The 15,402-nt window shown below is 28.7% G+C and overlaps 1 protein-coding gene across 1 annotated transcript; it reads right to left on the bottom strand.

Annotated features, from left to right (window-relative positions):
* Positions 1–13,673: 13,673 nt before the first annotated feature.
* Positions 13,674–14,896, bottom strand: J4E78_011017 (uncharacterized protein; the record flags this gene model as incomplete). The annotated part of the gene is made up of 2 exons (XM_049371591.1): positions 13,674–14,636; positions 14,753–14,896. 2 exons carry the CDS (start codon positions 14,894–14,896, stop codon positions 13,674–13,676), a joined length of 1,107 nt encoding a protein of 368 aa, XP_049216704.1.
* Between the last annotated feature and the right edge of the window lie 506 nt (positions 14,897–15,402).

The raw sequence follows: 15,402 nt of genomic DNA, 5'->3' as shown, positions 1-15,402 counted from the left end.
TTTTAAGGTTCTTCTCTCTACGCTATTAGTTTATTAACGTAAACTTACGCAACTCTTTTTCTATAGACTTATAGTTATCTTTAGATAACTCTAGTACTATAGGCTTACTCTTCTTTAGTTTCTTTTTATACTTCTTAACCTTAGGTTTAGTAAGTATAGTAATAAAATCTTGCGTTAGATAAGCTATATATACTATAGGTATTATAACATTATTAAAGTTGTTAACTATAATATTAGAGAGATTTATAGCAGCCTTAATAGCTTTCTTAAACGTAGCTAGGCGCTTACGTACGTATTAAAAATACTTTATAACATAGTATAAGATAAAGGCTATATTCTCTTTAGATAAGTAGTATTAGTTAAGTATACTAGAGCTAAAGATTTAGATTATTATATATACGTACTATGTTAGTTCTATCTACTTATTAGTCTTAGTATTAGTAGAGTATAAAATAATAGGTATACTTATATTATAAGCCTACTAGATATTAATGTAGCTATAGCTACAGCTCTAGGCTAAACCTTTACTCTTCTACTAGAACTTATTATGCTTTAGTTTAGTAAGTTTACTAATAAAGAACTTAAATCTATTATAGATATTACCTTTACAAAGGTATTTAAAAAACTCTACTTTATTAACGCTAAGAACGTAGTATATAAAATTAGCTATAGCATCTTTATTTTTAGACTATTTAGTAGTAGTTTTTAATATACTACTAGCGTATAGTATGTAACTCTGTTTATACTTATTATTAATAATTATTATAAAGAGAACGTTATTAAATTAACTAAAGTTCTACTTATTATAAATTATTACACTTATAGATAGATTAAACGCGTTAGAGTGTACTTTAGTAATATTAGCGTAGATAGTATTAAGAGATAAAGTTAATAATATAGATTTGTATCTATTCTTATTCTTAAGCAGGCGTTTATAAGTATAAGAATTAGGTTTAATAAGTAGACGTAGCTTCTATAGTAGTTAAGATAGCTACTAGAATAGTAACTCTCTATCTATAGTAGCGTATAAGAATAGTAATAGAAGTTAGTTATAAAAGAGTTAGTTATAGTTATAATAGGTAGCCTAATAGAGAAGTGCTGTATAGACACTAGATATAAGCTAGTAGAAGAGAGAGGTTATAGTTATAATTAATTATTCTAATAGTCTTAACGTAGAAAATATAAGCAGTATTAAATAGTAACATTAGGTATCTAGTGCAGAAAGTAAACACTAGAAGAAAGTTATAATAGCACTAATGCAATAAAGGCTAAGAGAGAGTATATTATAGTTATAATTAACCCTCTAATAGAGAATACTAAATAGATTCTAGATGTCTAGTCTAAAATCTTATAGTCTAGAGAATATAAGTAGAATACTTCTAATATTATACGCAAGCTATATATAAGTTAGCGCGCGTATAATTTAATTTAATTACGTAACTTATATTAGCGCACACGTCTATTAGTAGTGTTCTATAAGAATAATAAATAAAATTTAAAACTAGCTAAAAGACTCTAAAAATCTATTTATATAACTTATAATTCTAGAATTAGGTAATAAGTAGTAGTAGATGTTTAAAAAGAGCGTTATAGTTAGACTAGGTGTTGCTAGTATATAATATAGAGTAGGTAGTAGTAGGTAGAAAGAAGGTAGTTAGGTTTAAAATTAAAAAAGATATTTACTAATATTACTAGCGTTACTAGCGTTACTAGCGTTACTAGCGTTATAAAATACTTAGTTAGACTTAGCATAATTAGGCTTAGCGCTATATAGTCTTAAATACCTCTAATAACTAATTTATAACTGTTGCTAAAGCTCTAATAAACACTATATAACATAGATTATTTTATAAGCTATAATCTAAAGCTTTTAAAAAGGTTTAGTAATTTAATTATATACTGTATTATAGCTAATATTAGTAGAAAGCTTTTACTTATTACTTAATTACTAGTAAAGATAATAGAAATAAGTTATATAATAATCTTACTAGTGTAGTAGAGATAAGATATTAGTTTCTATTTGCTTTTAATCTTACTTTAATCTATATTAGTACTATAATAAAATATAGGTAAGTTAAACGCGTAAAAGAATATAACATTATACGCGTAGCTTATAGTAGAGTTAATAAGATTAAATAAAAGTAGATACTATGCTAAAGTATAACGTAATAAAGACTATAACTAAAATAGCTATAGAATATAGTAGTTTTATTATTCTAGTAGTAGTAAGTGTACTTATTAAGAGCGATAGTTAATTTAAACACAAAACTAACTATATAATACTAGAAAAATACCTCTAAATTCTTAGTTTAAGTAGCTAGAATAGTAAAGTTTCTAAAGGCGTAAAAGGTATAGATAAGCGTAGTAATATTAGCGCGTTTTAGAATAACACTTAGCTAGCAAAATAGATACGCCTTAAAAGAGAACGTTATTACTAATAGCGCCTAGTATACTTAGATAGTATTCTTAATATAATAATAAGAGATACTTAATAAAAGTACTATAGCTAGAATAATATAGACCTACGCCTAAGAGCTATACTTAAGCTATATAGAGCTAAAGAACGCTTTAGTAAAGATAAGTAAGTAACATTCTCTTCTATAAGCAATCTTCTATAAGAGCCTAAATTTAGTAGTAATAAGATTTAGGCGCGTATAAAAGCTTAGTTAACCTTAGTAAAAGAGTTTTATAATCTTAGACGTATAGTATGTAAGTTAAGAATTAGGCGCGCTATAAACTTAGTTATATCTCTACTAATAGAGTTGCGTAACGTAGTCTATAATATAATTTATAAAGAGTTAAGTAAGAGAGAGAACGCTAGTGCTATTCTTAGAAAGAGTTAACACCTAGATTAAAGTCTAAGTAATAGTTACTAGTTCTTTAAAAACTATAGCGTAAGAGAATAGTTTACAAAATAGAGTATTAGCAAGAAAGTCTTACTTAGTAGAATACTTAAAAAGTATAAACGTTATTATAATTAGACGTATTCTAATTTTTAGTAAATAGCTAAATAAAGCTAATTATAGAAATAGCGTAGTAGAATAGGCTATAGAGTAAAGTCTTATACTAAGACTAAATAGAATAAAGTAGAAGTAAGTATACTAAAGACTAAGTATAGTTATAATCTAGAGTTAAATTGTATATAACTTAGGTTATAGTAGTCTAGAAAAAAGCTACCTATAGTTATAGTCTAATAGCTAATATAAATAGGTAATCTTATTTTACTTCTTTAAAGCTGCTACTACTCTAGTTAGTTTATATCTACTACCTTTTATATACAAAAGTAAAAGGTATTATAATTATAGAACCTTACTAAATACTCTCTTTACTATTATAACTACACGCGCGCGCTATAATCTTACCTAGCCTACCTACTTCTATAGGTTTAGTTACCTCTCTACTAACTACTGTAATTACGCTAATATCTTATAATCTATTACCTAGTCTCTATCTATACCTATTATTTTAGCGTATATATACGTAATAATTACTTTCTTTTTATATTAAACAGACCTATTATAACAGCGTAGTTTAGTAGAAAATAGACTCTAGCTAAACTAAGGCTATAAAGAAGTTATAGCCTTAGTTAGGCTAAAGTAGACTAGTTAGCCTCTTTTTTTAGAGAAAGCTCTAAGTTTAAATTATATTATAAATAGGTTCTCTTTTTTACTTTTTGTAGAGCCTCTATACTAGTATTTATACTACATAGAATAGTAGATTATAGTAAAAGATAATAATAGCAACTCTTTAAACTATAGTAGTAATATAAAGCTTTTTACTATTTATATCTTTTCTATCTATAATACGCTTTTACACTAATACTCTAGATAGCAGTAGATACCTACGCGTATACTACTACCTAACTAAGATAGGTATTATATATCTATAATATTAATCTAGGTATAAAGAGGCTAATTTATAATTGCTATATAAGGCATTAAATATATATATATATATATTATTTACACAGTATATTTACTTTTAGAACGCCTAGGTATAGTTATAGTACAGAGTACTATATATTATTTACGCAGTACATTAGTAATAGAACTTCTAGGTATAGTTATAGTATAGAGTACTATATATTATTTACACTATACGTTTATAATTAGACGCCTAGTTATAGTTATAGTTAAAAGCTCTATTATAGCTATACTACTATAGTAGTGTTAAATCTCTTTCTATTTTATATTTTATTATTATTTATAATTAGAGTAGTATCTTAACTTAAGAAATATAGATCTAGTAGATATATAATTTTATTATAGATTCTTTATATACTCTTACTTTTCTATATATTTCTGCATAGAAGGTTTAACTATATTTCTCTTTTCTAGTAACTACAAAGCTTAATCTACTATATATATACTAACTCTACGTAAGCTATAGGCGGCCTAGGTAGTAGTTATATCGCCTAATAGTACAATTACCTTAACCTAGATTAGAAATATTACTACTACGTAGTTTAACTAAGTAATAGCGTTAATAAACTACTAAAGCGTAGTTAGGTTTTAGTTAAATCTAATATATATTCTAATAATTAGATAATACTTCTATTATAGTTAAATAAGAAGTTAGATAAAGTAAGTATAGAGCAACGCTTAGTTATAATAGACACGCTAGGTATAGTAACTAGCTACGCTAACGCTAGCCGCAAATAAAGTAGATATAGTAGTAATAGTATAGTTTACTACTATAATAATAGTAGAAATACATAGTTACGTAGATAATAGCTTTAGAATTTAATTTAAAAAAGCTTTATTAATTACGTTAGCTACGCTTAAGCTTTTAATAATTATTATAATAGCGTCTTTATAAAGGCTATACATTATACTATTAAAATAAATAATAAGTATAGGCTATTAGTTAGCTATATATAGAAGTAAGGTTTTTATGTTAATAATTTTAAGGTGCTTTATAATATTAAAGACACTTTCTTTTATACTATGCATAATAATATATATAGTTACTAGAAGAAGAGCTAGTAGCTTTTTATAATACTAGATATAGTTAGTAAATATTATAGCTAAAGTTTTGTTTAGTTAGACTTATAGGTTTACTATAGTTAATTATATAGAATTTATATTATTAGCGCAAAAGGTAAAGGTTAGTAGTAGATAGAATATAGAAGGTAACAAAATTATATATAACTATTAGAGTAAGAACGCAATAATAAAGATAGTAAAAGCGTAGTAAAAGTAAGTAGAGATAGTAAGCTGTAGTAGTAAGAATAATAAGATATTACTAAGCTTATTAATTATAAGTAAAGGTAATCTTATATACATTAAAATAGCAAAATAACTTATAAAGCTACTAGACGTAGATATTATTATAACTTTAGTACTAAGAATTATCTTAAGTATTATAGTTATAATAGTCTATATCTACTTAGAGTAAGAGATATTAGATTAATAGTAAGAAGAATTTACTATATAGACGTCTAGATATAGTTATAGCTTAGAATTTAGAAAGATATAAGAGCCTACGCTAAACGTAAAGTTAGTAAAAAGTAAAGGTTATTAGATATTATCTAATTAGTTTCTAAAAAACCTAGAGTAGATAGTTAGTGTTAGAGCGCGTTTATAATAGAGTTATATTAAATAATAGTATAGTACGTAACTCTATATTACGCCTATTATAGTTAGTAAGATTACTTTTATTTATTAATTTTAAACGTTTGTTTTCTTACTTTTCTATATTATTTTATAATTATTAATATATACATAATATTAATAGCACCTATACTTACTTTATTTAAGAAAGAGGTATACGTAAATAAAGAAATTAAGAGTGTAGAAGGCCTTTACTTTTACTAGTATACAGAACCTTTAAATATAAGTTTAGTAGTGTATATATATAAAAGATTGCTAAGTTTAATAGGCTTATTAGATCTCTATAATTAAAGTTAACCTTATAGCTAAACTAGTAGTAACTTTTAATAAATGTATGCAAATTACGTTAGACCTAGTTATAGTTATTACCTAAGGCTACTATTTCTAGCTTTAGTTAAATATGCTACGCTCTTAGTTATAGTAAGACGCATATAACTAGGCTAAACGTATAAGCCTTATTCTGCTAGGCTGTTTCTATCTAGCTAGTAAGCACTTTAGTCTTTCTTCTAATATTAATCTCTATAACTTTATAGACTATACTTTTCTAGATATTAAGTTTCTCTAATATAGTATAACTCTAACAAACATTGCAAAAATTATTACAGCATAGCCTAGTAATATTAAGCTTCTATACTTTATATTAGTTATCTACTTATATCTAAACCTAGGTAATATTAACTTTACGCTAATAGACACTACTAATCTACTACGTAGAATTCTTACTATATTATATACGTCTTTTAATATATTATAGAGGTTATTTAGCGTAGCTATAGTGCTCTATATTATATAGAATAGTAAAGCCTAGTTATAATAGATTCTTACACTAGCTTATACTAATAATAGTATCTATAAGGCTAAGTTTATTAAAGTTAGAGAATAGAAGTTAATTACTAACTCTAATAGCTTATTTAACTATAACTACTATAGTATTAAGGCTAACACTAGTAAGAGATATAGGTTTATAGTAAATAGTTGCTTTCTAGTCTAATAAGATTTCTAGAGTTACTCTATTATAATAATAGCTACTAGAAATAGTAAAATTACATAGATATAGTTATAGTAGATAGCATATAAAATGCTAGCTTACTTCTATTAAACTTATTACGTATTTATAATTTTACTTAACTATTACAGCACGCGTAGTAACGTAGAAGTTATTACCTACATAAAAATAGCTATATAATAATAGGTATATAATTAGACTATAAACTATTTTTATAAAATCTATATTAAGATATAAGTGCTTATAGAGAAATTAGTTATAGTTATATATAAACCTGCATGTAATATTTTAGAAGATATATACGTATATATATACTTTATAAGAAGTGCTAGCTATAGCTATAAGAAAACCTTTATATAAATATATAGTGTATACGTGTTTCTTAGTAGAAAGTAGAGTTAGTTATAGTTGTAGTTAATTCTACTTATTAGTTCTTATTATACTACGTTTTATGTTATACATATACTCTATATAGTACGCTAGTAAATTTAGATTAAATAGCTAATATAATAGGTTTGTAATAATAGAATAAGATAGGTGTTTATATTAATTATTCTACTTTATCTTGCATTTAGTTCTATCTAATCTACGTTAATCTTTATTCTACTTATATTAGGTATATTAGAATCTTAGTGCAGGTAGGTATTATAAAATGTGCTAGTCTTTACTTATAATACGCTGTTATATTTACTTAAGGCCTTCTCTATATTAGATATCTTAATAGGCTTACTCTTAGCGTTACCTTTATAGATATAAAGTCTTTAAGTTTAGCTTAAAAAGAGTAGGTAAACGTTAGCGTAGCTGCTATTATAGTTTTTAATATCTTTTAGTTCTAGGTTAATAGTATAGAGAAGTTTAAAGTTAAACTCTACTTTAGATTTAGAAATAGAACTAGTATTATAGTTAAGTTTAGCTTATAAAATTAATAAGAACTAGTAATAATATTAGTTTACTTACCTTTAAGAGCGCGCTAAGATACTATTACTATAATCTTATTAAGTGTAGACGCTGTTTATTATGTAAAAAGAATATTAATAAAGTAGTAAAATTCTTTATTAGAGCTGTTATTATAACTCTTATATACTAGAAGTAATAAGTATATATCTAGCTTATATCTTAATAGACGTACAAATAACTATAAGATTAGTAGTAACTTTTATAGAGTCTATAGTATATTATAGTTATAAGAATAGTGCTTATTAATAAAGAGTAGTTTAGGCGTATAATTTGTAGTTTAACTAAATCTAGTATTTATTATAAAGGTAAACGCAAATAATAGCGCTATTATAGATCTTAGCGTAAATTTCTAGTTATTATAGTAATAGTGTTAATATTAGAGAATAATAATATTATATCTAATATAAAAATAAGAATAGCATTACTAGCGTAGCGTACCTCTAAATCTTAATCTAGTAATAGTATTAATAAGCATAATTATAATAGTGTATAGCTAAGCATAGTTAAAATTAAGTTAAGTGCGTAGAAAGGTAGATTTATTAGATATATAGTAAGGTTATAATAGTAGAGTATCTAGTTAGTTGCTGTAGAAAATTACTAGTAACTTATGCTTAGAAGATTAAGTTACTATTATAGGTTAGTTACTATAGTTATAGCTATAGTTATAATAGTAACGTATAAATACGTTAGTTTATAATACTATTATATCTTTAGTTTAGGTAGCTATATAAAGAGATTTATAGCTAGGTTCTAATTATATTACTTTTGTAATATTACTTTTCTATTATATATAGGTAGTAGAGCGTATATAAATAATATAGAGTATTAAAAGCAGCGTACTCTATTAGTAGGTTATATATACACTTAATAACATTTGTATAATACCTACACTTTAAAGTATATTATATTATAAGACGTAATATAGCTATAGAATAGTAGTAATAGGCTATTACGCGTAATAAGTTATATGTAATAAGTTGCGCAGATAGGCTATAATAGATAGTACATTATAGTTACAAGAGATAGTCTATATAGAGTTTATAGTAGGTATAGTATATAATAAGTAGAAATATAGTAATATAGTAAATGCGTTAAGACTATTATACGCGATAGATAGATAAAGAAGAAAAGTATAGAAAAGAAGTAAATAGTAGAGAATTATAGGCTAGCCTAAATTCTTTAAAATAATTTATTTACGCTAAGCTTCTTTTACGCTATAGATAGAAATAATAGTTAGTCTTAGCGCTATAAATAATAATTATAGTTAGTTAGAAAGCTATAGATAGAAACTTTAGTAAGAAACGCGTACGTAAAGGCTTATAGTTATAATATACAATAAAGAATTAAAGATAGAAACTGCGCGTAGTAATATTTTAATTCTATATTCTTTTCTACTTTAATTAATAGTAGTTTTATAAAGTATATCTAGAGATTTATAGAGAAAAGAGGTTATAGATAAATAAAACTTTGCTTTAATTTTCTCTATGTTGCGTAGTAAACTTAACCTAAACCTAGTAAGTTTTATTCTTTACTAAAAAAAAAGTCTTCTCTTAGATATAATATTAATAGCGTAGAGTAATATTACTTAAATATATAATAGAAGAAAAGAAATATCTTTTATATTATAGTAGTATAGTAAAAGTTAAAGTTCTAGTAAGGCGTAAGTAGGTGTAGTAGAATATCTTAAGAATATTCTTTTACTACGTAGATATAAGTATACTAGCTACTCTAAGCTATAATATTCTACTAGGTTTAGACTATAGTCTTTACTATGTTATAAAGTAAGTATATCTTATAGTTTAATTTTTCTACTAAAGGCGTAGTATATAATACTATACACTTCTATAATATACTTTCTAGTATAGTAAGAAATAATATATATATAATCTATAGATTTATAAATATATTAGATTAGATTAGAACTTATATAAGAGATTTATTACGCTTACTTATAGCCTATTACTTAGCTATCTATAGCTACTTATAAAAAGAAGATATAGTTTATAGTAGTATAGTAACCTACGTATAGTATAATATAGTATTAGTAATTTTAGATAGAGATTTAGGTTAAAGTAGACTACTACTCTAGTTAATAGAAGTATTAGAAGAAGAGGTTATAATATCTACTTCTATATTACTATAGTTAGATATATTAGATTTATACACTTTAAAGTATTTTATAAGACTAGAGTTTTAGTAGGTAGCTAGAACGCCTATAAAGAAGTATTAGCTAGTAACTTCTCTAATGTAAGAGAAATACTAGTTAGCGCTACTAATATATTATAGTAAATTAGATCTAAATAAAGTATATTAGTTTTGTAAATATAACTATATATTACTACTAGCGTTAGCGCCTTCTATAATAGTACTATATTAATTATATTAATAGAATTTTATATAAATAGTAAGACTATATATAATAGAAATAGCTATTAATAGAATATTAAAATTACTATACTTAGTTTTTAAATTAAAGTTTTCTTATATAGCTATAATAGCGCTAAGAATAAAGTAGCGTTTAGGTATAGTAACGTTAGTTTAATATTAGTCTTTAAAATAGAATAGAATAGTTTAAGAGAGAATAATAATACTATAGATAAGGTAAATTAAAGCTCTATACTTATAGTTATAGATAAGTTATTTTAGAATTAATATATTAGGTAGTATATTAGTAAAAGTAGAAGAGATAATTTAAATATAAATTTTAGATTAAAATAAAGACTACACTATAGTTTATATAGGCGTAGTAGAAACTAAGCTAAGTAGTGTATCTAAAATAGAGCTATAGCTATACGCTAACTAAATAAGGTATAGATATAGAGTTAGTAGATTTATCTTTTTAGTTTAACTACATAGAAATACTTTTTTATATTTACTTAATACTACGCGTAATAATATAACTACTACTAGTAGATATAGTAGCTTATTCTATATTCTATATTATTTCTAACGCTATTATAGATAATACGCTAGATCTATAGATAATTAGATAAGCTATCTAGAATAGTCTTTCTAGCATAAAACTAGCTATATTTATTTATCTTCTAGATAACTTAGTTCTATATATAGTATTTATATTACAAAATCTAATAGATACTCTATATTAGATATATTAAAATATTTCTAAACCTAAACTTCTTAAAGTTCTTAATTATAATTATAACTATCTATCTAGAAGTATATAGAATAAAGATATTTATAATAAGTAATATAGTTAAGATGTAAATAATAAATATACGTCTAATACGTAGCTAGAATTAAAGTATAAGTAGAAAAAGATAACTAAATAAGTTAATAAAGATATAGTTAATTACTTTAATCTTTAACTTATATAAATAATTATAAGTACCTAGAATTAGAAAACTATTTAAAATCTAAAGGTAATATTAGTTAAAGAGTAATATTATTATTAATAGGCTTAATAAATACTAAACGTAGGCTTAAATATAATTACTTATATAATTAAAATAGTAAAAGCTATAAAAATAATAGAAGTATTTAAGAATTAGGCTACTATCTTTATTTTATAAAAGTAATAAAAAGTAAAGAGTTTATAGCTCTTTAATAAGCTAGAACTAGTTAAAGATAAGAGTTTTAGTTTTACTTCTTATATACTAGATATATAGCTTACTTAGTAGTTAGTATAAACTCTTAATATAGTATCTCTAGAAATATAAGTAGAACTAGATACTAATAAGTTAAGAAAAAGGTACTTTAAGGTCTAATAAACTTACGCTAATATAATAGTAAGTTAAATATAGTAATATTAGAAGATAGATACTTTTTATAAGAAATATAAGTAGATATATAAGAAAATAAAAAAGTAAAGTATAGAAATAGATTAAAGAGAGTAAAGATATAGTAGTATTATAAAGAAGATATTATTTACTCTTATATATAAAGAGAAATTAGAAAGAATAGCTATAAAAGAAGAGAATAGAAAGCTTTAGATTAAGTTTAGAAAGTACCTAGATTAGAGTAAGTACTAGAATATTCTTAAAAAGTAATTTAGAATAATTAGTATCTTTATATTACTACTATATAGTATAAATCTAAATAACTAGGTTAAGAGAAAGATTACGTAAGCGCGCGTTATATAGTAGATAGAAATAGTATTTAAATATAATAAACTAGTAGTTAAGTTAGTAATAAGAATTAAGTAGTTAGTAGTTAAGTGTATATATAACTAGAATCTACTAATAGAATATACTTTTCTTAAGAAGCTATATTATTTCTAAGATACTAATCTATTAGCGCTGCTTAATAGTATATTAAGAATTATAGATAGTAGTATAAGAAAAAGTAGTATAGTAAGTAAGTTAGCTTAGAAAGCTATATTTAGAAATTATAAGATTATAGTTCTTAAAATTACTAGAGAGTAAATAAAATAGCTATAGGTTAGTTATAATAAAAGCGCTTCTAGAATTATAAAGTTTTTAGATATATATAATTCTAAGACTATACTTACTTACTACTTAATATTTAATAAGTTATAACTTAGGTTAACGTCTATAAGCAACGTATTAAGAAAAGGTACTTCTAGAATTATAAGGTTTTTAGAATATATATAATTCTAAAACTATACTTATATATAGCTTAATATTTAATAGAACTTAACTTAGGTTAACGTCTATAAGTAATATAGTAAGAAAGAGTACTTCTAGAATTATAAAGTTTCTAAAATACTTATAATTTAGAAAATAGTTATATCTACGTAGTTATATTATAGGTAAAATAATTTAAATTATAAATTTAGATTAAAATAGGTAATATTAGTTATCTAATATTACTTCTAGGTCTACTAATATTACACTTACTATAGCTAATATTACCTCTATACCTACTAATATTACACTATATACTAGTAATATTATACTATAAGATTACTGCGTATATACTATATTTTATATAATAATAGTCTATTATTATTAATTCTAATAAAGTTAGTTTATTAATATAGAAAAGATATAAAAAAGTTAGATTTTTTTCTAAACCTAATCTCTAAGTCTATACTATAATAGTTTATCTAAATTTTATCTAGACTTCTAGATAGTAAAGTTTAAAAGCTTTAAAGCTACTACTTTAAGGCTACTTTTAATTTCTTATTAGTACTTATTACTTCTACTAAAAATTACTTAGGCCTAGTAGCTCTAAGATATTCTCTTAGGTAGAAAGTCTTTAGTTAGAGATATAAGAGAGTTGCAAAGATAGCGAAGATGTAGGTAGCGGCACAGGTAGTAGAAGCTATTAAGGTTCTAGAAGGCCGTCGCGATGCTATGCGAGTAGATCTCTACATGTTCTAGTAACGCTAAGCTTACCTTCTAGTCGGGGGCAGCCTCTGCTCTGCCTATATGCGCCGCGCTCTAGGAGCTCTTCGACGCGTGTCGACGCATACATACCCAAACGCTGCCCTCGTCTCCTCCGTATCGTCCTAACGCTTTGTATACTATCCTTCACTTATGCGCCCGGCCCCTCGCTCTGCGCCCAGTCGCCGCTATTGTCGTGCAAGCTCTCGATGTCCCATTCGCGTCGCGTAGGTTAACCATATGTGCGACGCGCTCGTCAAGCCTCTTGCGCCTGTTCATACTCTCCTCCAGGTCCTTCACATTGTAAGAGTACCGCAGTCTGAGCGCTTGCACTGCCAGGCGCGCGCATAGCAGTAGGCGGAGGCTCAACGATAGAGGCTGTGGACCGTGCCGAGCTCGATGGTTTGGTAGATGCGCTTCTCAGTCAGACGTCGCAGCGCGCAACCCTGCCATGCCAGAGCGCATGGTGAATATCGAAGAAGGTATGGCAGTATGGTGTTGAGGCGCAATGTTCTCGTGTGGGTGTGGGAGTGGCAGAGTGTTGAGAGGCAGTGCGTTTCGCCGCGGGGAAGCCGCTAATGACGTCACGCGTTAGCGCGTCAGCATTCACCTGGGCACTCTCACGAACTTGGATGCGCGCTTCCTCATATAGTCTATACATTGCAAAACAATTGTCCACATATACTCTGTCGCCAAATGCGATACTAAATGACACTCCAAGACGCCTCTACTGCGATGCAAGTCCCGCCCAAGAACTATCCATCGCCTCGCCATATGGTCCCGCCAAAATATCTAGGGTTTACCGTCCGCATTCTTGTAGCAAGGAAACCAGCATTCAAAGCTCTGCGTATTCGGCGCACTCCCATCGACGACCTTGCAGAAGCGCAAAGGTTGCGCAGTCGGGTCCGTATCATCGTTCCCGGTCCATGGACCACGACCGTTGCCCTTCATATCCGAGTCCCAATCGAAGTAGTTGACGCCCTTTTGGACTGGCGAGTACTCAAATTCCAGCTTGGTACCAAAGTTGCCGGTGCGCTTTACTCGTAGGTCGTTGGGAAGACCCTGTAGGTCGCACGAGTCGTTGTTGTTGGGCAAGTTGCACTGAGCTGGCGTCGATTCCTTGTTCTCCCAGTCACTAAGCTTGATGTCCTTGATCGTCGCATCGCCGTCGCGAGTGAATTCGACGCCGCATTGGTACAGCTCCGCGTAGGCAGTGTCGGTCAATATGTACTTGTTGTCGTCGCCATTGCGGTTGTAGTAACTGCTGAGCTTGCCGGAAGCGAACGTCTTCTCCATGAGCTCGAATTGCAGGCCGTCGGAACCGCAGACACCTCTTGGGTTTGGGTTTGGCTGACAGAATGCGAGTTTGCTCTGATCAGCACCAGTGATGTCAAAGTCCACGTCGAAGAAGTCGTCGCGGACCATACCGTTGCTTGTTACAATGCGACCCAGCTTGCGACCGATGTCTTGATTCTCGTCAGCTACCATGCAGCGTAGACTGTTTGGCGCCAGTCGGTTCGGATCGCCGAATGGTAACTGCTGAGACATTGCAGGTGGCCATTCATCACAATCGTATTCACCCGGACCTGCTGTCTTGTCGCTGAACTTCTGGCTGAAGGGGAACTCGCCACAAGGGCTTTTGCCTCCAGCAGAGCACCCAGATGCCTGTCGGTTGTGTGCTTTCTCCAACTCGTTGCCCTTGGTGGGCCCGACGTACACGATTCTGCTTGGATTCTGGATACCGGCGGCTGGGGCCTACCGCAGACACAAATCAGTTCGAGTTCAAAGAGAGTGAGCTGGCAAACACTAACCACGCAATTGATGTAGTAACAAGCATTGTTGCAAGCACCCTCTCCACCGACACAGCTTACAGTCTGTTTGCCGTAATCCTTCCCAGCGCGCTTCACGAACATTCTGTCTGCCCTTCCGGGTGCTACTATGTCGGGCATGTTGTTGCCCTGCTCCAAGCCCATCGAAACCTGGAGCAGCAGAGAGATGGCCACGATGTAATGCATGTTGGGCAACGGAACAGACTTGTTTGACGAGTAAGGTATTGGAAGGCTCTGGAGGAAGTCAAAAGCGCAAACTGCGTTCAAGATGCGAGAAAGAAGAAGACTGATAACGGAGAGAGCTATGAAGCTGGAGAAATGTGCCGGTAGTGAAGAAACATCAGTAGGATGTTGCAACCTCTTTTATACCAGTGCGAGACTAGGTCTACTTCAGCGCATTCTACCCTCATGGTCATGGTACTTCGATCCTGGCGGCTGTATCTTGGGGGCTGCATAACACGTTCCCACAAGACACTATACTCTCGTGGTGCTCATTCTCAACATAGTACCCAGGCGTCCATCAGCGTAGACTTGAAAGTCAAAGTCTGACAGGTCAAACAGCCCCGACATGTCTTGAGTGGGAAGAACGCCTGACCACTTCGAGCAACACGGCCACATGTGTAGGTAATCATAATGTCTGGAAAGGTGGGTCGTCGGGGGGCCAGGAGACGGGCGATGGTAGGCATAGTCAG

The sequence above is a fragment of the Alternaria triticimaculans genome (genome assembly GCF_023758025.1).
Source record: "Alternaria triticimaculans strain BMP 0046 chromosome Unknown scaffold_50, whole genome shotgun sequence".
NCBI classification, from domain to species: domain Eukaryota; kingdom Fungi; phylum Ascomycota; class Dothideomycetes; order Pleosporales; family Pleosporaceae; genus Alternaria; species Alternaria triticimaculans.
The sequence above is the reverse complement of the archived record's forward strand: the minus strand, read 5'-3'. Positions and strand labels throughout refer to the sequence as shown.